Source organism: Taudactylus pleione, unplaced genomic scaffold (assembly GCF_031769625.1).
Source record: "Taudactylus pleione unplaced genomic scaffold, aTauple2 ptg000235l, whole genome shotgun sequence".
Classification (NCBI taxonomy): domain Eukaryota; kingdom Metazoa; phylum Chordata; class Amphibia; order Anura; family Myobatrachidae; genus Taudactylus; species Taudactylus pleione.
In genome coordinates, this window is record NW_028284637.1 from 2,688,254 (window position 1) to 2,713,941 (window position 25,688).

Genomic DNA, 25,688 nt, shown 5'->3' on the forward strand with positions numbered 1-25,688 from the left:
CTGCTGTTCTTTCCATCGCTGGTGCTCCTGCACCCTCAGCATGACGTTAGGGAGCGAGGCCAGCACAGGGCGCCATAAAGTCCTGTTACGGTGGTGCCAGTGGGTAATAAGTTTATTGCTAGATTTACTTTAAAAAAAATCAACAACCTGTGATCACATTGCTACCAGTTTTTTTATTTTTATTTAAATTGAGTGCTGCAGGCCAGGCACACGGATTTACCCACAGGCAAAGTATTAATTTATTAACATATATTTATATAGTGTCAGCATACTCTACAGTACTGTATACTTTTGTGAACACAACACTAATAAGACAAGACTGGGCAATAACATACAGATAGGTTGGTAGGCAGGTAGGTAAGATGGTAATGGTCACAAGCCACCTGCAAATGTTAACGCCAGGCTTGTCTGACACTGGTGTTCTCCAGACATAATATTGACATGTATAGATGTGTCCACATACAATTATCCTCCGTCAACTACAAGTAGTGTTAAACATAACGTGTGAGCGCTGTCCAACTCTGTAGCGCCGAGCGTCCATTATGCCTTGAAATGTGTCTTATTTGCACAGTGTTGCGAAAATGACACACAAGCAGCTTTTGCTGATTAAAATGATATGCGACATGCCTATATTCTGTGTGTGACTGCGGCTGTATCTGCATGCGAAATGCTATGTTACAGTGTCAGCGAGGACACTGCAACGTAGCGTTTCGCATGCCGATGCACCCGCACGTAGAACATAGGCATGCTGTATATCATTTTAATCAGCTGAAGCTGCTTGTGGGTCCTATTCGCATCACTGTGTGAATAAAACACATTTGAAGGGGAAAAAAGTTGCACGAAAACAGGCTCAGCGCTACCTAGTCATGCCAAAGCTCTTCGCGACTAGAAGGGCTGTTTAACACGCAAGTAGGCTACATGTATGAGGACACATCAGTAGGAGTGAAGAAAAAAAACACCATGACACATGTTCGTACTACCCCACAATCCATGCTCCAACGTTGTTGTTACAAAGTTATCTTGGTCAGAGAAGCCTCAGAATCAAGAGCTACAGTATCCATTATTATCAGGTGAGGGGCAGGTGAGAGGGGATTTGGAAGTCTTAATAAGATACCAATCAGATATGTTGCTCAGACTCAAAAATTCTTAGTTAGTATTGTATTGTACAATTCTTCGCATATCTACAGCTAGGTACACACTGGTACAATCATACTTTTGATATGATTTTACTTTAGATTACATTTACGTTCAGAAGTCCCGTTCTGAGCGCAGATTCATACGTACACATCTTTACAAGCTATCTTGCAATCCAGGAAACTCATCTGTCTAAGGAGGGAATTCAATTGCTTTTTTGGACGGCGATAATTAAGTATTTAGCTGATGAATTAAGTTTAAAAAGTATTTTTTTTAATATAGTTAAATATTTTATTTAAAAAAATATATATACTTACGGGAAGTTTCTGCTCCCCCCCCATTGTAATTAACAACCCACCTCCCATTAAAAATAGCACCCCCCAGTGTCAAAAGATTCCCAGCAATAACAATCCCCACCCTAGTTATAATAGGTACCTCACCACAAGAGAAAATGGGTGCCCAATTTAGGGCCCCCCTCAACATGTGTCACTATAAACATGTTACAATTTTTTTTTAGATAACCCTACCCTCTCCAGCTAAACTACTACTTTACTGGCCTGCATAAAGGGGGCCAAAAGATGCCACCCCCATTACCCCTTGATCTAGGCCCTGCCCCTCACATTTGCTGGGGCAGGGAGGCATCAGTCCTTCCCCTGTTGCAGCTGATCTCTGCACACACAAAGATCAAGAGACTGGTGCTTGGGGGGGAAACTATGATCCCTTACTCGCACTTTTACTTTCAGCACATGCACCCCAGATTGCCGTCCGCACAGCATTCTGGGGCACGATTCTGGAAGTGAGGTCGGCGGTCACAGACAAGCAGGTTCTTCTGACATAGGCGGCTGCGGGAAGATTAGTTTCCGGCAGCCGCCTAGTGGCTTTTTCTGACTAGTTTCATCTGATGTGACTACGCCAGGCAAGCGTTAAAGTGCGCCCAGCGGAGCAATTCAATAATTTGGGTGCCCATTATTTATTCGAGTATGTTGCGCCCAACGTATCTGTTTTAGGCACAAATTTTTGCTCGCCATCTCAGGAGGATGAGAGCACAAACATCAGCAGCGGCTATGGCGCCCGAATAGAGCAACAAGTGAAATGCTCCATTGGGCATCTATTAGTTAAGGAGCCCAAAAACAATTGAATTCCCCCCTAAAATATCTGCTACAGAGACACAAAGGAGGCGCTGCTGTTGGAGGAGTAACCAGAAGCATCGGACAGAACAGTGGAAAGTCCATACATCAGATGAAAATTAAACTGCACATAAAACCTAATCTTTCGATGCAATCAGTTTACTTCTGAGAAAACATGATCGAAGATGCTCACACACACACACACACACACACACACACGCGCGCGCACACACACACACACACACACACACACTACACACAGCGCATGAACGGGGGGGGGGGGAAATCAAAAGATTTGCACAACAACTGTATAGGTGTGTAGCCAGCTTAATTCTTTTACCAAGATATCCAACTTCATGAACCAATAGGACTGCAGGGTGCCCCACTATAAGGGATGTCCTTCCCTATAAAGTGTGGAAAACAATTTCAATGTATGATCAGTGATAGTGAAATATCTTCCATCATGCATGATCCTTACACATCATTTATCTCACCTTACCACAAATCTCTCTGCTTTCCTACCCTGCACTGGTCACACTATAATGAACACACGGTGCAGTAGCAGGAAGCAGTGCTGGAAAGCTGGAGCTTTTTGGGGGAGCAGCTGGATCAAAAGGATCACAGGTAAGCAGTACTATATTTATGATAACCTACTAAACTCCACCCATGATAAAATTGACATTTCTCCATTAAACTATTTTCAAACTGAATTGGACAGTTCCGATAAAATCTCCAGCTCAGAAGTAGACGAATGAGAAACATAAATTCAAATTTTTCTGCACCATTGAATTCACAAAGTTATAAACCATGTTACCACCATGAATTGGGTGGTGTATATTTAAAAAAAATAATAATAATAATTCTTAATGTCACGCTACCATTCCCCAAATGATTAGGTTACTATTATACAGCCTGTGTGTATTTTAAAGTGTCCAAAAAGAACAAACAAATATGGCATATTTTTGGGAAAAATTATATCTAAAATCTGAGAAAATTGGCACTTCGAAAAAGAAAAATCTGTGTTTGCCAGAACATTCAGAAACCCCCCCCCCAAAAAAAGTGAAAATCCTTATTTTATTGCCAATGCACAAGACCATTTTGAATGAAAAAATATCTATTAATGTGCAGCAGTATACACAGGGTTCTAACGTCCAGCATACGCCTCCGCAGCCACGGACACTGTGCGCCACGTATGCAGCTTAGCTTACGAGAAGCTATTTTGTCTTCTGCTTTTTCGAAGCTTGGAATTGCTGAGTTTTGTTCTTCACAGATTTCAGTAGCATAGAGAGAGCTGGATCTACAGTTTTTACAGCAGGTGTCACTGCTTTACTAGCAGTCTCCAGTGTTGCCTCGTATCGGTTTACTGTCTCTGTGTAATTCTTCTGCTCCTGTTCTCTTCTTCTAGCTTTCTCTTCCAACACTCGTTCCATCGCTTTGGTTTTCTTGAAGTTGGGATCGGAAGGATCCACATTGTATAAATGTGATGTGTACAACGCTTGAAATCTTGTATCTTCAACATTTATCTGAAACAAAGAATTAGACATTACTTATGTGTAGGATACAGTTACATTAAAACACCAACCAACAGACTTAATATTAAGTACCCCATGCAGGAAAACTATCAGAACATACACTTTGGTTTCCATAGCAGCAGAGCTGCGTTCAGCCACAGAACCTATACAACCTAAAGAGTTAGCATCAATGATGGACTTGTTCATTGATTCTATTTATTTTAAAATATCAAGTAGACAATTTTAACAGGTAAACTTAGGCAGTGTCTAGCCAAAGATTTGTAGCTTCTATACCCACTGTCGATCAATTTAGCTGAATTAATGACATCACTCCCAGCCAGAGGATCCTCTAACGAAATTACCAGGATGTAAAGAAACGCGTTAGGAGGAAGGAAGACTGCTTATAAATCCTCTACTCTTCATATTGCCATCCAACACAGAGATCCAGGAAGGAAGCTTGCAGTGTTATTGTGCCTCCCACTGTGGCCTTACTAATCTGTCTACATGGTTACAACTAGCGGCTACCAAGCTCAGCTAATTAATACCCACCCGCTCTCCTACAACACTCATAGGAGACACGGGAGTCCGGCAGCTACACGTGTCAGACGGACACCTCTCCCCGCCGGGTAGAGACGTCGGTCTCATCAGACGGGGCGAACGGCACTGTTGACACTCAGCACGGACCTGGGAGCGAGCTACCATACCAGCAGCACAGGCTCACAGATCTACTGCACATGCTGCATCGGTAAGCAGCGTCACACTATACAGCTTACTCTGGCAATATTTATGGAATCTATGTGAACATTTCCAGTGCACATTAGCAGAGACATTGTTGTATTTTCTCAGGAAAGTACTCACTAAATATCACTCCACTTATCTGCAACAAATTTGGAACTTTGTATCAACAAATCCATAACAGAGGATTTATTTTGGATGTTCCATCCATGCTATTGGGACTTTGTGTATCTTTTATTTACCTTTTCCTTCCCCTTTGTTTAGGAAAGGGTTGTTTATTTGTGTTAATTGTGTTTATTATGATTATTATATCTACTCAAGTTTACATGGGACCCAAGCATGAATGTTAGTAATTATTAGTACTTGGTTACTAATTATTTAATAAATTGTTTATACCTTTACTACATATATATGTGTGCGTATTAAGGACCTATTGTGATTGATATAGCGCAGTTCCTTATACACATATTCTGACACTCCCTCTTTTTTGACGAACTACAGAGTTCTTTTTGGAACAGCTGCTGAATCAATCCCAATATATCTATTTTGGCTCTATTAGCGCCGACTGTTTTTTTCTATTCTATATACTTAGCCATTCTGACATCCATCAATTAGATTAGCCAATGCCGTCTACTAGCTAAGGATCATAGGAGTCTTATTTTATATTAACAGGTTGAAAAGACTTACATAAAAACTATTTTACAGAAAGGAAGGGTCGTGGATGGGAGCTGAGGCAAACTGTGTAGGCAATGTATTATTATAGAGTACACAAGCGCCATCCATACTATAAACTATCTGTAAATAAAAGTTGTATAAATTGAGCTTAGTGATCTCATGCATTATAATCAAATACATATTTCCTTGAGTTCTGTGGATGGGGTAAAAGCAGCTGGCCTGCAGTTTTCAGCCTTTCTATGGTCATAGAACTGCACTGTGACTTATAATTTCCTTTACCATTTACAGTAGGGCAGTGGTTCCCAAACTTTTTTGAATCGCGGTGCCCCTAGTGCATCAGAATTGTTTTCACGACACCCCTAAGCCAAACGTTTGTTATTGAGAAATCCAGAAAAAAATGTAGTGAAGTAGTAAAGTGCAGTAAATTGTGCTGACCTGTCATCCTCAGGCTCAGTTATGTAGTAGGTGACAGGTTTGCGCTTCTGTTTGTCCACATATTTACATTACTTTGACAAATTATTGCAATATTTTGGAACCAACATTCCCTATGTTCAAAGGAGTTGCAGTTTGAAAAGCATGTGAGTGCCGAGTTTGTATGATATTTTTTATGTAGATGGTGTGGTCACATGCCAAGGGCACCCCAGATGGTTGAGTGCCGTGGATTAAGCCTGTCGTTTACATTACTTTGACCATAAATAATTTGATTGGGTGCTGGACCACCAACCTGAGGCACCCCTGCAAGTGTCCCGAGGCACCCCAGGGTGCCGCGGAGCACAGTTTGGGAATCACTGCAGTAGGGGAACATTGTTAAAAGTCACCGATGTGTCTCGATTTTCCCAGGACAATCCCCCTTTTTCCAAAAGAATTCTTGAACTCATCTGGAGCAAATCCCGTGCTGTGATTTTTTTCCTCAATTTTGCATTCTAGTTAGCATATTGTGTACTGGGTACTTAGGATTAGTTTTTTGTTGCAAAGGAATTAATATGAAGTCGCAGATCAAGCATAGCCATGCATTTCACGGGTCACTCCTAACACCCCTGTCTTCTGCCTTTCTACACAGATTGCACACTTTTTCCTCAATTTTGCATCTTACTTTGCTTATAGTGTACTAGGCACTGTACTTAGGATTGGTGTTTTGGCGTGGCTAAGTCGCAAAGTCTGTGGCGCACTAAATGTAGGTATACATGGACAGATGGATAGCTAGACATATTTTGTTTTAAACTGTATTTGGCACCTAAATGCACTATGGTGGTGTTATAACTTAAGAAAACCTCAGGTTGGAACTTTGTCCATTTGTAATTTCAAAATGATGGGAGCCCTAATGATATCCAAACAGTCTATAGACACATAGCACCTAACATGCTTCCAAACAAACAATTTAAATGTATTACTTTAATATTACACGCCCAGTAACAAGCAAGAACCAGTTATACAATCTGTTGCTTGATAACGGTTTAGGGTAGGCATTCAAAATTAAGGCCCGAACACAGCAACATTCTACATGATACATCCTTGGTATAATTGAACAGTAATGTACAAAAAGACCCTGAGAACCTCTTGAAGCAGGAAAACACTAGGTAGGCTAATCCCAGGTTCGGGGTATACCGGGATTTGAGGCCAAAATTGCCGGGATTTGAATCCGGGAATTGGAGCCTCCAATCCCAGGATTCACACGATTAAGATCTGCATATGAGTATTGTATTTCTTTACTTACTTTACAGCCCGGGGATTAAGATTTTCATAGAAGTATTATCTTTTTTTGGGCCAGGCAGCGCCTCAAACGCAGCACGGCTGTGTGTGGCGTGATGTCAGCGGCTTAATCCGCAGGCCGTAAAGTAAGTAAAGAAATATAATACTCATATTCAGATCTTAATCCCCGGGCCGGTAAATGTTTTTTTCTAAATTCTGAGCGGAGGATGGGGAGCGGGGGAGGGAGGGTTAAATCGCAATACAATTCAATCCTGGGATGGACATTTTTTTCAATCCCGAATCCCAGTATTGGCCTCCCTAGAAAACACGGGGACAATATACAGAAAAAAAGAGGATGTAATGTGATTACATCTCAGCTAAAATTAGGGAAATTATGTCTGCAACCAGCTACAAAGAAAACACATGGTGCTTTGTGGGCAGAAAGGAACAGAACAAAACTAGACAACAATAGCTGCATTTTATTTCCCTTAGAGAAGATTGCCATAATAAAAAAATATGACTGGGTGGACAGTCTCCAACTTGCTCTCTGTGTGCAGAATATATACACAGATCTAGCCTCAGTACACCACACCAATGTTTGTTCATCTTCACCAGATGACATTGGGGTAGATGTATCAGGTGCTACCCTTGAAGCTGTGTGGTTGCTATGTGCAACATCTCTACTTGTCTATCCTTTTTCACTGCTGGATACATCTCCCCCAGTGTCTTCAAGGTGTGAGATGTGGTTTCAGCTCTCTATAATGGGTTCTAATTGGCTTCTGCAACTGTGCTAACTGTCCTTTAAGCCAATGATCTAATGGACACTCATTAATGTAGTCAAGGGCATGGAATACAACTACTAGGCTAGTGACCAGTCACTAGCGGTTACTGGACGATGGCTATTGCATTTCTTTGCTCGTACAGACCAGTAGCAGATGTAAAGGACAGGCGTCAGGCGCACTATAAAACAGTGTATTATGTGTCCATACCTGGAAGTTATCGTCTAATAATTCTTCCTTATTCCTCAGCTTCTTTTTCTTCCTGCGACTCAGATTTTGCTGCTCGACAATTGAATCATAGTTGAAGTGTTTCCGGTCGTCCTCCACATCGTCCATCATGAGCAGCGCCATCTCCGCCTACAACACAGGAACATTGTATGTCTGAATACATTGGAAGTGCAGTCTTCATACCTAAACATTGCACTCACCTGGTAATATTGTCCAGGCTTCAGAATTTAGAAACTACTAAGAAAATACATTAAAATGCTCCATGCCCTTTAATCACTAATCTGTGAGCTTGTATCTTTCCGTTGAGGTCTATGAGACAAACAATCGCTTAAAAGGTAAAAAAAATATATAAAAAAACACCTATGGCAGGGTGCGATGCTACATGTCAACAGACTGATGTATACGTGACAAAGTGTACGTGTTGAACTTTGTGTCCTTAGCAAGTGATTCACGTCATGAATAAAAAACATATTTCCTACGATTGCGAAAGTAGACTTTAATTGAAGCTCAAACTGTTCTTTGATGAGAGGGTCACCTTAAAAGACTCCCATTGCAGATTTCTGGCCCAGTAACAAACTTTATGGGTAATAAACTATAAGTTCTAACAAATCTTCCACAGTTTCGGTAGGCACATGCTGAGAGCGGGCTTGTCGTCTCCCTTGCCAGTGTGTTAGGCTATGCACAGTGATAAAATAAGCTGTCATGTTTGTTAGGCTAAACCCCGCAGTAATGTACCATGTAGAATCTCTGTCAGGAACACGACCACTTCCTCTAAAGCCAGTAATTTCATTAGCATGCAGTGTCAACATTCCCCAGCACATGGGAGAAAGAAACCAGCCCGGACAAAAGGTGTCTGACTAAATAAACTAAGTGAATATATAAATCCCCTGTCATGTGTTTACTCGTTTGAAACAAACCATGAAATGTATCATTACACACTGCGGTGGTTTCCTGATCTGGCTGCCAGTCCGCAGGCATTTCACTTAACAATTCAAGAAAGACTAAAAAAAAAAAAACCTTTCATTTCACTTTCCAGCATTAAACAGCAATCCTATTTTTCCCTCAACTAGCCATAAAATTCAATATATTTCAGTATTTCCTTTGGGTTATTTTCACACAAATTTATAAGATTACACAGAGCTTGACCCCAAAAACAAGGTAAGTACTAATATTAATAACATTTGTGGATCACTATATTGATAAAATATATGAAATACTCAAAACTGCACATGTACAACGTCACTTATGAGGACCGTTAAATAAAAACAATTAGTGGACTTAATTGTATTGAACTAACAGGGAGACTGCCTTCTCTTGTATTATGCTGTAGTTTGTTCATTTATAGATTGCTGAGTATAACACATGATTGTGTAGTATCACGACCAAAAGTAACTATATAAACATGCGTGTAAGCACATTTCAACATTATTCCTCTGATGAAGATGCAGAATTTAGCAACAAAATGCGTAAAGGAAACGAAAGGGGGAATTCATGAATGGGAAAGTTTTCTCTGCTGGTTTGAAATCAAATATCACTGTCGGTTTTCATCCCCAAACCACTAATTTATTATTCAGCAGTTTAAAGGATTAAAACTGAAATCTCCAGCATCGATTAAAACCCCTAAATCGCATATTGTATAAACCACACTGCATGTGGTTTAGTGAAAACCACCGCCATTTTAAGTAGTATATGATCAATATATATATATATATATATATATATATACACATACACTTAGTCCCTTTGTCCGGAAATTTTTTTGAATATCTCAAAGACTAATTAAGATATTAATGTGATTCTTTTGCGACGGATTTCAATCAGCGATGAATTGCAGAATTTGGAATACGACTGTATAAAATTTGATTAAAAAACAAACAAAAAAAACCAGAATGAATGCTTTGGTATAGCTAACCTGAAAATATCAAGAAAACTACCTGAACACAGACCCGGCACAGTGACCCGGGGGAAGCCGGATAGGGGTGACCGCTGCCTGCTGCTGTCCTCACGCACTACTGGTGGTCTGTGCTCTTACATTGACCCAGCGCCCTAGCCATGTGCGGACACTGTTTAATTTCTGCCCAGTTCGGCTCCTGATTGGCCGCCTGGCTGCGTGACGTAGCTATTACATAATGAGGGAGGGTGTGCGGGCGGCACAACACGTGAGGTTGCTGCCGTAGGGGGCGCTCTTCCCTCACCTACTTTCTCTAACATGTCGATTCCAGGCTCGCAACTCCCAGCCAGTCAGCACCGGGTTTGCGCCTTGAAAGCAACGCCTCTTTTCTCTGCTTTCCACGAGAGCTGCCGGCAGCCGCTGATTGGCGGGAGGCGGAGTAACAGTTCATTATCATTTGCATCTATAGGTGCTCAGCTTGCAATAGTCCATGGCCAAATATATCATAGCGCTTACAAATTGGCGAAATATTACAATAAAAAAATCCCCCAAAACCATAAAAGGGCTTGGCTTAGCCGGTTATGTTTCACTCCCAGAAAACTGGAAAATAAATGATCACACTTGGAAGACAGAGTGGAAAGATACCTCTATATGAAAAATCTGCACATCTGTTAAGTGAATAGGGTACACAGCCCCTTTGAAGATTTCTGTACTCCTTATAAAGAAACCATGATAAGCATACCGCTATAATGGTGCTTAGTGAGTAAGGTATATTATACTTGGACAGACCACGTTGGGTGTACATTACACGTTTGGTGTTGTTCCTGGCAAGTTCAATCGATAAATATACCGCTACATACATGTGTATTCTGTTTAAGAAGTGAGTAGGATACGTGACCCCGCGATTTAATCACTTACGGAATATATATCACCGCATTATAAACTCGGTGTGTAGGTCTTTCGCTATTCTCTATAAAATCTAAAGAAAGTTGAATCTACACGTTTGGTTCTTTTTTCTCTTTTATGTGGATAACCCACAAGGAAAATGAAGATAAAAGAAAGAAGAGGAGTGTTGTAAGATTTAATGGACAGCTCTTTGATTCTATCCTGAAATCTGTGTATTCTGTATATGTTATCTTGTATTGGGCAAGATAGGAGAGAGTTGGAGCAACTTTGTACCATATTGCGCCTGAGCATCTCCTTTTATATAAAAGAGATACTATGATATTGTGTCCTATCGTTATTTGGTTTTGTTATGTTTGATTTGGCTACTTGTGATCGTCAGTACGAAAGCAACCGCTCCCATTATTTGCACATGCAATTTCTCCTCTTAATAGATAGCAGTTGAAATTATTGGATGTATTGTCAATAATTTAAATATCGGAGACTACTAGATAAACAAAAAAAAGAAGAAAAAAAAAAAAAAATTCCCCTTTTCCTATGGTACAACACATATACTAATATCCTAGCACAGTTGATGCATAGTGTGATGGCATAAGATAGCATTGCCCAGGAAAAAGGTGGCCTTGCTCGCTGCAGCCAATTATATGGTGTTTACAGTTAAGTTTATTTAACGTTGGACTCTGGTCGCTATGGGACACCACCTATTTCTGTGCACCACATTAATGTCCCGATCTCAATCTGAAAGCTTGGCGATTGCTCGAGTACATTTTAAAGGAAATTCACAGATCATCACAGCTGGTCTTGTTGCTGTATCACCAGCCATAATGCTTTCTACTGATGTACAATGATATTGGAATGGAACACTAAAGGTAGGATGGCATTATCAGGCAGTAAATATGATACATGGAGAATACTAACCCAGAGAATGTAGAACAAATAGCTTATAAAATAATCCACTGTAAATCTCTGAGTTGTACAACATATTTTCTCCATAGTGCAGACTAACTTTACATTTAGGTGCAAAATGTCCACTGATCCACAGTAGCCAAACACTGGCGTGCATTAGACAGGTACAAGATAATTGCTGGATGGTTTGCTGGGGATGGGTGTAAACTTGGCACCTATATGCAATGCTAGTAAAGGAGTCCTTGTGGTATTATGTAACATTATTACACACACTGAACGCTCACACTTACTTTCTGTTTCTCTCTCTCGTCTTCACCTCCTGATGATACCGGCTCTTCCTCTTTTTTGCCCCGTGCAGATTTCTGCTTCAGACCTGTGGCACATTCCCAAATCAACTGGTGTTTTATACTGTTCACAATTTAATGCATATGCAGCAAATGTAAATAGGCGACAGATCAATTCATCTTCCAAACAAGTATGCAGAGGATTACAAATATGCCAGACTAAAAATACAATATACAGAATATTATAACAGCTCTCATACAGTTGTAAATGCCCCTCTTTCTGATCTTTTGCTAGATACACTGTTTAGCAGAGTGTATCTAGTACTTAACTTTACTACAGACTCTCCAACTTCCTCTGCAGTCTATGACTGGCCACATGCAGAGTTCAAACCCAATGTCAATGGGTTTGAACTATGAAGTAGTGGCAGTGCGGGCTAAGCGCAGACAGGTGACTGTATATGTGAAATTAGCATATGAAGTCCTGTGTATAAGGTCTGTGCCTGACAAATCCGAATAGCGTGAAGTGTATGGGTAAATAAATGTAGGAGCAGGTAAATAAAAAACAGCCAGTGTAAAAGTCACTTTATTCGAGTCACAATGCTCGGTGGATAAAGAATTAGCATGTGCTTAGTCTAATTAAGGGGAGGGGATATGGGGGAGGGGGGGGGGGAGAATAGGTAGGATATATGGATGGTTACGAATCACCAATGGTTTAAAATTAGGGTAATGGAGACCGGTGGGCGGTGAGGCGTCCCTCGGTCCCAAGGTAATGTGATCCTTAGTCTGAAGAATCCATAACCTGAACGCCGTAAATAGTCTCTGGTGAGGCCTTTTGATGTCTTCAGTCTTTTTGCTTCTCCTCGTTGGTCCGGGCCATATTCCGATGGGCACACGTCAGTTGCACACCAGCGTGGTCCCCACAGTGTCCTCCGAAACACAGCCCAGCACTGTGCTGTCTTGACACAACAAAGTCCAGATGCGGACAGAGTTCCGGGGTGTCTGCGCGCTCTACTTCCCTCGATAGGGAGGAGACTTTGGAGCTGTTAGAGTGTCCTGTCCTGTTCTGTTGGGACTCACTAGAGTACTTGTCGTTCTCCTACGCATGTTGGCCATCTGACCTTCCTTAGGGAGTATGATAGGTGCCATTTTGGTGTGGGCAGTATTTATCCGTCAAGGCTGTGACGTAATGAGGGTGTGTGGGTTTGGTCTCCATTTGATTGGCATCAGTGATTTGTAGAGTGTGTGCTGGTGTATGATGACCAGCTGATTGTGATTGTGTGATTTGTAGGGAACCCCCACACAGTGAGCCCTCTGTACACTTTCTCTTTGTACCAGGTGACTGTAAATGCCCAGCCCTCTGAAGATGGATAATCTGTAGAAGTGGTAAGTGCTAGATTCACTATCTAGTAGAGTGTATCTAGCAAACAACATACATTAAGGGTAGTCTATGATATATAGAATCAAAGTGTCTATTTTGCATATTTAACCCTTAAAAAGAAAAATCTATCTTAATGGAGACTATTCCTTGTGTGTGAAGAATGGAAAGGCTACATCACACCTGTCAAAATAAGAAACTGAGGCAAGCCTTGCATTGATATGTGCGGAAATATGTTTTATCCAGGAAGGACATTGGAAATATTACATTGTACATTGGTGACATAACCTACCGATACTATAACAAGTGGATAATTTTTAAAATTACCTGGTTTCTTAAGCTCCTCGGAAAAGTATGGATCACTGAGATCAACATCAGACGGGGCATCGTCATCTTCATTTGGTTCTTCCACGCTCTCCTGTTAAAAAACACATGGAGCAATAAAATTCACTTTAGCCCATTAGGCAGATATAAACTGAACATGCCTAAAACATAGGCCAGCAATCAACTACAACACAGAACCCTCTGTAGAGGTCGCCAGTCCATCTGCACAAAGAGCTCTTTGTAAAGGTGTCTCAGGAAGTATGTAAATTGTCATTTGCATAAAAATTTTAAATGAATTTTAAAAAGTGTTTGCTGCTATCTTTATAAACAGTGTCACTTGTGCTCAAATGTACTTACAGAAATGCTGTAGGTCTCTCTTATTGAGATCAACAGCTCATTCTATGCATCATCCCAGTAACATGCATCCCTGAGGTTAAAACCCATGGGTCCAACTCAGACTCAAGGGCTCACACTACCTGTTCAATGCACAAGTGGCAGTGTTGCTGTCACTGGGCCTGATTCCGATCCAGACGCAATTGCATTTGCGATTTCACTGGCTCCACATTTGCGAATATACGCTATCTGCGGCTCTCCTGCACACAGAGGGCTCTCCAGCTGCGAGCAAGATCACAGTGGCTAATATATGCACGCCCAGAAAAGTGTATAAGCAGACCGACACACCTGCGTTTCTGTAGCCACCACCCGTTACCTCCCCCAAACGCTGGCTACCTGTCAATCACTGTGCGAGTAAATACTCTTTGCGACCAAAATCACAATTCAATCACTGCACATGCGCTGCGTGGCTTATACGCATGAGCAATGGCGAACAATCACTCAATCTGAGCAGGGTCATGTCTGAGGCAAACAGAGTGAGAGAGAGCCTCGAATGAACCCATAAAGATGCCCTGATGCAGACGCAGTAGCCAGGTAAGAGCCAGAGGAGGCATAGCTTTGAGGTTTTAAAAACAAACATCGGCACACCATCGAATGATTTCCATTTGATGGTGGTAAACATCGGACTGCCAAAAATCAAATGATAAAACCACTACCATCGGAACAAAAACACTGATGGTTATTAACCATCGGATTCCGATGTCCATCCTTACGCTGAACCTGCAGATGGACTCCGGCCACCACTCCTCCATCGGGAAGTACTCTCTCTCCAGCATACTGTTCCCACTCAGCCACATGCCCACTGTGAACATGAGGCATCTCCGATGGAAGTCAGCGCTGTTCTCGGACAGGGGCCCCATGGTGAGTAAACTTTGACAGGAAGACCAGGAAATACAGGGTACAAAGAGGACATTGCTCATCCCCATGTTCGGCAGCTGGGGAGGGGTGCGCGTGGAGGCTGCGGAAATATGCACAGATGCCCCAGACCCGGGGACATGCTGCTGATGATGCTTATGGTGGCTGCAATACAAATCTCTCACCCATGATCCTCCTGCCCTTCCCAGCACAGGCCAGTGGCCGGGCACCAGCCAGTTGTAGGGCAGCAGCAGTGGGGTTGGGGTGACACTAGTGAGATGCAGGGGGCTGTAGTGAGATGCAGAGGACTATGGTGACATAGCGTAGGTTGTTATGAGATGCAGGGGGCTGTAGTGAGATGCAGAGGACTATGGTGACATAGCGTAGGTTGTTATGAGATGCAGGGGGCTGTAGTGAGATGCAGAGGACTATGGTGACATAGCGTAGGTTGTTATGAGATACAGGGGGCTTTGGCAAGATGAAATTGCTCCCATGCGAAGCCGGGGCGGGTCACTAGCATGTACATAAACATAACAAAGTAACCTGATGAATACAGTCACTGTGTGTTACAGATGTGAATTTTCTAGTCTATTCAACCCTTTACATACTAGTATGAAGGTAGCCAACTTCTGTGCATCCATGAATAATATTTGTGCATATTAATAAGATACTAAACAGGCCATGTACTAAGAAGCATCATGTGACATCATCAAGCTGCCAGCTTTCAGTGCATTGGTTGTAAATGATCACATGACCTCAAGGACACAGGACATTCTGCCCACACCAACATGTAATTATATAATGCCTAAAGCATTCATGAATAGGAGGATCCCCCACCACCTAAATAATGAGATGTACATGTTAAATAAATGTACACAGCAATTAAACTTTTACTCACGCTGTAATAATAAATGTTATATATTTCAATGTTCCATGACAGGTGTTTGTTTTAAATTGTTAAATAAGACTCTGGGCCCGATTCATACCCGGTCGCTAGATGCGGACGCTCGCTGCCAGCGTATGCAAATTTAGCTAAGTGACATCAAGGCAGGCGATCGCACGGCAAGGTATAAGCACGCCCACTATGTCTTGGCGTGCGATAGTTTTGTGTACGCAGACACCCACCAGCCTGTCTTTAGCCGCCCACTAGCAAACGTCATCTCCAGGAAGCATATACAACCATCGGTACATCGGAACTGACCGCATCGCTTGCGGTTGACTGTACCCTACCGCAAGCACTTCAGGGTATAATTCAACCAGGTGACGTGTACTATGACGCTGCCTGTAAATTATGCACGCCTCTGAAACGGTGTTAGGATGCTCAGGCACGCCTGCGTTCGCACCTCCACTCCCCCGTTTCCAGTGGCCTGCCCCTGTTACCACCCACAAACGGCTTGACCTGTCACTCATTCAGCTGGGCTGTCTCTGCTGGGCGAGTGATTGCTTCCCGATAGCTCGGACTAGTTCGCGCACGCGTACTGCGACACATACGCACTTTACAAAACATTGCTCGCTCCGAGCGATCGTCTGCTAGCGAACGGGTCTGAATCAGGCCCTCTGCCTTAAATATATATTGCAAAGAATGGCTATTACCACACAAATTTTAGGCCAGAAATGCTATTACTTTCAATAGTGTAGGTAAAATTAAAATACATTTTATTAAAGGTGAATTAGCTGTTTTAGCGGTGCCCGTGCAGCACTGAGATCTTATGATACGTTCACAGACACAAATGGGTTTATTCTGAGGACTCTCCAACATTCCAAAACACAACGAAAACAAAGATCAAAGTTGGTGCGAGGCTACAGCCGCAACAGCCTATTTCTCTCTGTCACATATGTTTATGATTGATGTGCAAGTGCAGTGCCAGGCCGACATTACAACACGTGGCAGGCAGTAGGACTATACACAGCTTCAGTACTATGGGATATATCTCATGCTGGATGGGGTTGCCAATTAGTGTTAACCCTTAGCTATCAGAACTCAGTGTTACGCAAGAGCCTGAATGTCCTGTAGTGTTGCCATTGGAGATGCCGCCTAAAAATGGGACCCAAAAATAGAAAATCCACAAAAATACCAAGGGCTGAAATGGACAATTGTCATATGTCCCCATTGTGACATCACTTCCCTGTAGCAACAGATCCCCCACTGACATTACCCTAAATCCCCACTGGCATAATCCCCAATCACCAGTGTCCGCAGGGCCTCAATTCAAATCAGTACCTCATCACATTGTGGAGTCCCATTACACACGAGGGTCCATATTTTGGCAGCATCCAACCAGAGAACCCCAATGACGCGCACACGAACACTGGGAGGACATACAAACTGGCTAATATTGAACCCAAGACCACAGTGCTGTGAAGCCTTAAAGCTAACAACTATTCTAGCATGCTGCCCAGGAAATATAATTATCTACCGTCTCCCTGTATGTACCTCAGGGTGTGAATCTAGAGGTTTCTCTCTCAGTCTGCAGTTAGGGGTCTATTTACTAAGCAGTGTTAGGAGACAGAATGAAAAGTGATAAGAAAGTGACAAGGTGCCAGTCAATCAGCTCCTAATTGTCATTTTTCAAACACAGCCTGTGAGATGACAGTTGGGAGCTGATTGGCTGGCACCTTATCACTTTTCACTCTGTCTCCTAACACTGCTTAGTAAATAGACCCCTTAGAAACTTAGGTGTCAGGGATCTGTGGCGAGCAGTGAGGTATAGCACAGGGATCTTGTTTTGTGTCAATAGGTCATGGTTAGGTGGATTTCCTCAATTATGCAAAGGTTCATTATTCTAAATGACTTATTGAATAAACATTCCATTTAAAATCAGGAAACCCTGCAAACATGATCCGTTTGATGTACTTTAAGAGCTGGCCTGAGAAATCCTGCTGCGTATCACGTCTCATGTATACGTTCTCCTGCATCAGGAGGTTCTGCTACCATTTTGAGTACGAAACTTTAAACCATTTCTAACGCCACAAATTACCTTTTTCCTCTTCTTCATTTTCTTCTTGTCTTTCTGTTTCTGCAGGTATTTTTCCCATGGAGTCAGTTTGTCCTTGCCCTCTAGTTTGTTTTTAACCATCTGTTCTGCACTTTCCTTTAGTCCTGTGGAAAAGAGGAAGCAATGCATTAATGCAGGTCAACAAAACTAACTAAAGTAACATGCAAGTTAAGTGTCCATCCTTATTGTTCCTGGAACACTGCCACCTACTGGTTCATTCCTGTTGCTACATGGAACACCACTGCACAGATAAATTAATTGTTAAAGAACTCCATCTAAAGATCAAAAAATATATTTGAATGCTAATTTATTTCTGAGCGGTGATACCACAAGGTTTAGGAATGCTTGATTTACTACTGCAGTTCTAACCAAGAATATTTTATGGGTCATTTAATATGAATACAGATTTCCTTTGCATCTGGTATCTTAAAAGAAACAAAACAAGTCACTGTGACATAAATGAGGGTTGTTTTTTTGCTGTTATCTAGATTTCAAGGCTTTGAAAATGCTGGTGATCGTACATTTAATTACAAGGTATTTCGCAATGCCTCATTTAGCTTTGGACCTGGAAATACATAACATCAGAAAGTGAAAATAAATTATACTTTGATTACCTATTTCAGACAGGGACACTGGATGGGGCCAAGTGCTATAGTTAGTGTTAATGAACCAATTCTTCTTTGTAATGCAAAAACAAAGCAATCCATCTGGAAAGAATCCACCCACCTCCCTGGCCTGCAAGGTTTTAAGAATGTTTGTTGGCCACCTTGGACTATAAACTGCCAGTCCCCAAACATACAGCTGAGCAAGTCACAGCACAGCCGTAATGGGTACCTGCAAGCAGCGACTACACTAGACAGCATTTAGCCAGCTTATGCCAGTGATGGCCCTTGGGCTGTGTGCAGCTTCTGAATCTCCACCTATGGCGCCCCAGCTCAGTCTTCCTTTATTTTGGTAATTTTTACCAGCATTAATAATGGTTAGATTTGTGTGTGACACATTGTAACACTTCTGCTCTACAAGTTACGTTACACAACACGTGAGCGATGTGTGACTCTGTAGCACCCAGAGCCTCTGTGCAACATTTTCCCTTAAAATGCATCTTATTTGCAAATCGATGCGAATAGGACACACAAGCAGCTTCTGCTGATTAAAATGATATGCGGCATGCCTATGTTCTGTGTGCACATGCGGGTGTATCTGCATGCAAAATGATACAGTGTCAGCGGCTGTCACACTGTAACGTAGCATTTCGCATGCAGATACACCCGCAGTCACACACAGAATATAAGCATGCCACATATTTTAATCAGCAGAAGCTGCTTGTGTGTCCTATTCACATCACTGTGCATAAAATGCAATTGAAGGGAAAAACTTGCATGAAAACACACACAGCGCTACCGAGTCATGCCATGGCATGGCACACCTAGAAGGGTTGTTTAACGCGCAAGGAAGTAAGATGTATGTGGACACGTGTATCATGCCTATCCGTAAATTTAGATGCGGGGGCCAAGATACTTGCCTTGGGGGGCCCCATAAATCCAAGTTGTCCTCAGAGCAGTACATAGGATCTGCACCAGCCACTAGGAAAGAGCTTCTGGTCATTACAGAATAAATGTAGCCAATACTATAAAATATTTGCAGGTGGAGTTACAGCAAATAGGAAAATAATGTACTTACCTCAGATCCTAGAGTCCGGTGGGTCACCCAATGATTAATGCTCCTAGCGGGAGAACCAGCATCCACATTCCTAGCAGCGTTATCTAGTTCCCTCTCAAGTGAGCTTCCTATTGGGATGAATGGAAACCTCACAGGAAACTTGACAGCGCTGCTATGGAAACACTAGGGTGATAGGATGTCCCGGCCTGCCCTTTACAGACATTAGCAAACATTTTATATTACATTTATCTTTTACCATTTATTTATCTTACAAAACCAAACTTGCAGTTTTGGGTGGAGTTATCAATTAATGAAAACTGATCCAAGTCAGAATAAAAAGCTCCATTCCCACTTTCCCATACACGAACAGATCTCTCATCATATGTTGTTTTGGGTTTACACGATTTAGTTTAGTTCTACTTTAACACAAGATTTATAACATGTAGTTGGGGGGTTTTACACTTTCCTAACAAAACTACAGGTATTAGATCAAATCATCCACACAGAATATAAGTACTTAATGCGTGCAACATTTTGTTACTATATTAGAATGTTCAAATGTAAGGGAAGCCTCAGGCAGACACGATTCATATACTGTACATATAGATCTACCGGCGCTGAAAAACCCCCCAAAAAACAGATACATACCGAGAACGGAGTTCTCTCTCACTCATGGGGGTAAATTTACTAAAGTGAGAGTTTTTAGAAGTGGAGATGTTGCCCATAGCAGCCAATCAGATTCTAGCTATTATCTTCGAGAAGGTGCTAGATAAATGTTAGGTAGAGCCTGATTGGTTGCTAAAGGCAACATCTTCACTTCTAAAAACCCGCACTTTAGTAAATATACCCCATGCTCTGTAATCCTCCAACATTAGCGTTCCCGCTAGGCACTTTTAGTGGGGCGCCCGCCATGCCCTATTTCTGAAGGGCAGAAAGCACCCTGCCCTCCAGTGCAGCACCCCGCTCATACAGCCTGCAGGTTCTGTCTCCATCCGCGGGTCACAGTGTCCCGTGGGTGGTCAAAAGGGCGATGCAGCGGTCACCGCCGGTGAATGGATGCCGGCGCAGCACTTGAGGGCCCCCAGGAGTGACGAAAAGGGGACACGTCATAAAGACGCGCCCCCTTTTCTTTGGCCACGCCACCCTATTCAGGCGCTATTCAGTGCCCTATCTCTAGGTCCGGCGCCCTGCCTGCTGCCGGACCTAGAGTGAACACTAAACATCCTGTTAAACAGGCTTCCTCAGGGATAATATTTTTTATTATTATTTTTCTCTCACCTTATTTCTCATATGTTTTTCCCACTTTTTATCCTTTTTTTTTTTTTGCAGCACTGGTAGATATATATATTCATTACCAGTTATTTATAATCAGTCCCTGCCCAAGTGGATCATACAATCTATATTCCGTACCGCATGTACACTAGGATTAATTGTTTGTTGAGAGCCAATTAACCTGCCAGTATATTTTTGGAGTGTGGGATATGTATTGATTTTGCATTAGATTTTAGGACTAGGAGAACTCCTACACCTACCTGGCAGCTTCTATTCTTCCTTCACCTATACCTAGGCTTGCCATATCAGGAGACCTGCATGTAGAACATGTTAGGTGAGGTTTATGTTAGGTCAGTGGTTCCCAAAATGGGTGCCGTGGGGCACTTGCAGGGGTGCCACCGGTTGGTGGTCAAGGACAAAATCAGATTATAAGTTGTCAATGTGATTGGCAGCAACTATCACTGGTTTTGCCTGTCATAAAATATGTGGACAAACAGAAGCACAACCCTGCCGACTATCACATACATAAACCTAAAGCCGGATACACACTATACGATGTGTGTACCCAGCAACGGCAAGATATATCCGGTGGTCTGTACACACCGCATAATCTGGTGTATGATCCCCCCCCATATATCTTTCCCCCGCCGCATCCAGAAGCATTGTGTCAGCCGCCAGATGAATGTCGTGCGGGAGTGCGCAATAGTGCATACGCACTGGACGATGTGGATGATTTGCCGTTCCGATTCGCCTCAAAATGAGAAATCGTCTAATATATCATCTAGCGTGCGCCCAGCTTAAGGATGACAGGTAAGCACAATTTACTTTGTTTATTTCTGAATATCTCAATGAGAAACATTTGGCCTAGGGGTGCAGTGTAATAAATGCTAATACTCTAGGGTGCCTTATTCAGGAAAGTTTGGGAACCAATGTGTTAGGATATGCCTGCAGAAGACATGATTCAACAGAGAGATGGACAGTTAGGGGGAAAATTCAATTAGCCACGATAAAGCGATAACTTGTCACACATTAAGTTAACACACCCATCTCGTGATAATTTAGCTCATCGTGTCTATGCGCGTTCACATTTTTCACCCAATCCAATTGTAAAAATCACGCTGCGGCAATTGCACGATAATTATTCTGCTTTTACCCGCATCTAGGTGAAAATGGGGAAATTTGCCAGTACCCCCAAAAAAGGCAACGTGATATAGGATTACAGTATAGAAGTGTAATAGCCCTAATAAAAGTTTTTGGGGTTCTTAAATTGTGTCAAATGGCTGTTATATGTATTTTTCTAAAACAGTTGAATAATGATAAAAAGCAAGTATTATTATTGGCAAAACAAATGTTCTACTTAAATTGGGTGCATAAAATGCTTATAAGTGTATTATATTATATACATATATATACACACAGTCAGGTGCATAAATATTGGGACATTGATAGAATTTTCATATTTTGGCCTCTATTCACCACCACAATGGCTTTGAAATGAAACAAACAAGATGTGCTTTAACTGCAGACTTTCAGATTTAATTTTAGGGTAATTACATCCAAATCAGGTGAACGGTGTAGGAATTACAACGGTTTCTATATGTGCCTCCCACTTTTTAAGGGGCCAAAAGTAATGGGACAAACTAAACAATCCTAAATCTAACTTTCACTTTTTAATACTTTGTTGCAAATCCTTTGCAGGCAATTACAGCCTGAAGTCTGGAACAGATAGACATCACCAGACGCTGGGTTTCATCCCTGGTGATGCTCTGCCAGGCCTCTACTGCAAATGTCTTCAGTTCCTGCTTGTTCTTGGGGCATTTTCCCTTCAGTTTTGTCTTCATCAAGTGAAATGCATGCTCAATCGGATTCAGGTCAGGGGATTGACTTGGCATTGCATAACATTCCACTTTTTAGCCTTAAACTTTAAACTCTTTGGTTGCTTTTGCAGTATGCTTCGGGTCATTGACCATCTGCACTGTAAAGCACCGTCCAATGAGTTCTGAAGCATTTGACTGAATATGAGCATATAATATTGCCCGAAACACTTCAGAATTCATTCTGCTGCTTTTGTCAGCAGTCACATCATCAATAAATACAAGGAAACCAGTTCCATTGGCAGCCATACATGCCCACGCCATGACACTACCACCACCATGCTTCACTGATGAGGTGGTATGTTTTGGATCATGAGCAGTTCCTTTCCTTCTCCATACTCTTCTCTTCCCATCACTCTGGTACAAGTTGATCTTTGTCTCATCTGTCCATAGGATGTTGTTCCAGAACTGTAATGGCTTTTTTAGATGTTGTTTGGCAAACTCTAATCTGGTCTTCCTGTTTTTGAGGCTCACCAATGGTTTACATCTTGTGGTGAACCCTCTATATTCACTCTTGTGAAGTCTTCTCTTGATTGTTGACTTTGACACATATACACCTACCTCCTGAAGAGTGTTCTTGATTTGGCCAACTGTTGTGAAGGGGTTTTTCTTCACCAGGGAAATAATTCTTCTATCATCCACCACAGTTGTTTTCCGTGGTCTTCCGGGTCTTTTGGTGTTGCTGAGCTCTCTGATGCGTTCTTTCTTTTTAAGAATGTTCCAAACAGTTGATTTGGCCACACCTAATGTTTTTGCTATCTCTCTGATGGGTTTGTTTTGATTTTTCAGCCTAATGATGGCTTGCTTCACTGATAGTGACAGCTCTTTGGAACTCATATTTAGAGTCGACAGCAACTGATTCCAAATGCAAATGTCACACCTAGAATCAACTCTAGACCTTTTACCTGCTTAATTGATAATGAAATAACGAGGGAATAGCCCACACCTGTCCATGAAATAGCTTTTGAGTTGATAGTCCCATTACTTTTGGCCCCTTAAAAAGTGGGAGGCACATATAGAAACCGTTGTAATTCCTACACCGTTCACCTGATTTGGATGTAATTACCCTCAAAATAAATCTGAAAGTCTGCAGTTAAAGCACATCTTGCTTGTTTCATTTCAAAGCCATTGTGGTGGTGAATAGAGGCCAAAATATGACAATTCTGTCAATGTCCCAATATTTATGCACCTGACTGTATGTGTGTGTGTGTATATATATATATATATATATATATATATATATATACACACATACATACACACACACACACATACACACATATATATATATAAATATATATATATATATATATATATATATATATATATAAAAATAAATAAAAAACAATAGTCTAGGCACCTGGCGCTTCCTGATTCTTATTAGCAAGAGTAGTTCAAAACTAAATCTTTTTGTAGTTTGTTCTAAGAAAAAGTGTTTATCCTTAAATAATATTGTTTATAAAACACACACTTCTCCGTAAATAAGAGATGGCTGCTTTTTCCTCACGGTGCTGGTTTGGGCAGAACAGCTGAGTAAATCTAGAATAGTGGGAGAGAGGAAAAGGCACCTGATAGTGTAGTATATTAAGTGAATATTGTGAACAACATATAATAAGTAACTCTTATATGCGTACCAAATATTTTCTTGAGTCTACTTGATAGATAGAAACCAATTTAGATGTTCCAAAGCCTCATAAAAACGTTGATATCGTGAAAAAATAAGCAAAAAAATCCAGTGATAGAGCTATGGTTTTTACCGTCAGTTGGTGTAGTGTCTTCTGTTAAGAGGATATAAATGTAATCAATAGAAAAATATATATGTATAAAAAATATATTTATTACAGTGAAAGGGACAAAAAAGGGGATATAACAAATGTGAACACTATTAAAAAACATATTAAAATATGAAATTCATGTATAAACACAGTATATGAAAGAGTATATATTATAGCATGTGTTTAAAAAACAAATAACCTGACCCTCTCCTCCCACCAACATATGGACTAAATAACGGACTACCGCATACTGCACTAGCACTTTAGTGCCTATTCATTAAGCTCTAAGTCTTATGATTTTTTTTTATCAGGTTATTTATTTTTTAAACACATGCTATAATATATACTCCGTCATATACTGTGTTTATACTAGGGGTGAGCGGATTCGGTTCTACTCTGTTCCGTTCGGATAAAAAAAACAAATCTTATTGGCTATCCAAAACTCGTGACAGCTGATACCCAATAAGATTCGGTTTTTAAATCCGAACGGAACCGAGTAGAACCGAATCCGTTCACCCCTAGCTTATACATGTACTGAATTTCATATTTTAAGATTTTTTTTTAATAGTCTTCACATTTGTTATATCCCCTGTTTTGTCCCTTTCACTGTAATAAATATATTTTTATTACATATATATTTTTCTATTGATTACATTTATATCCTAACATAGGACACTACACCAACTGACGGTAAAAACCATAGCTCTATCACTGGATTTTTTTGCATATTTTTTCAAGATTTCAACGTTTTTATGAAGCTTTGGAACATCTAAATTGGTTTCTATCTATCAAGTACACTCAAAAAAATATTTGGTACGCATACAAGAGTTACTTGTTACATGTTGTTCACAATATTCATTTAATATACTACACTATTAGGCGCCTTTTCCTCTTTCCCATTATTATATATATATATATATATATATATATATATATATATATATTTAGCAGAATTTTAAGAACTGTAGGAGCAGAAGGAAAACATCAATGAGAGACTCCAGGAAGAGACTCTGGGATAAATTTACTAAAGTGAGAATTTTTAGAAGTGAGTTTTAGAAGAGATGTTGCCCATAGCAACCAATCAGATTCTAGCCATTATCTTCTAGAAGGTGCTAGTTAAATGTTAAGTAGAATATGTTTGGTTGCTATGGGAAACAACTCTTCTAAAACTCGCTTCTAAAAACTCTCACTTTAGTAAATTTCTCCCTTTGTACTTTGGATGGCGCCGCATAATTCGAAGAATCAGAACATCGGTGATAAGTGTTTTCGCAGGCATAACGTCAGCGTGCCTATTGCATAATGT

The 25,688-nt window shown here is 41.2% G+C and overlaps 1 protein-coding gene across 2 annotated transcripts in view; it reads right to left on the minus strand.

Annotated features, from left to right (window-relative positions):
- Positions 1 to 777: 777 nt before the first annotated feature.
- ESF1 (ESF1 nucleolar pre-rRNA processing protein) overlaps positions 778 to 25,688 on the minus strand; it is a 60,320-nt gene continuing 35,409 nt past the window's right edge. For both annotated transcript variants that reach the window (XM_088479444.1, XM_088479445.1), the window contains exons 10-14: positions 17,788 to 17,909; positions 13,565 to 13,655; positions 11,869 to 11,951; positions 7,861 to 8,007; positions 778 to 3,784 (exon numbers count right to left, since the gene is read on the minus strand). In XM_088479444.1, coding sequence (XP_088335570.1) covers positions 3,476 to 3,784; positions 7,861 to 8,007; positions 11,869 to 11,951; positions 13,565 to 13,655; positions 17,788 to 17,909 — 752 coding nt within the window. In that variant the 3' untranslated portion in view covers positions 778 to 3,475. The remainder of the gene's footprint in view (positions 3,785 to 7,860; positions 8,008 to 11,868; positions 11,952 to 13,564; positions 13,656 to 17,787; positions 17,910 to 25,688) is intronic.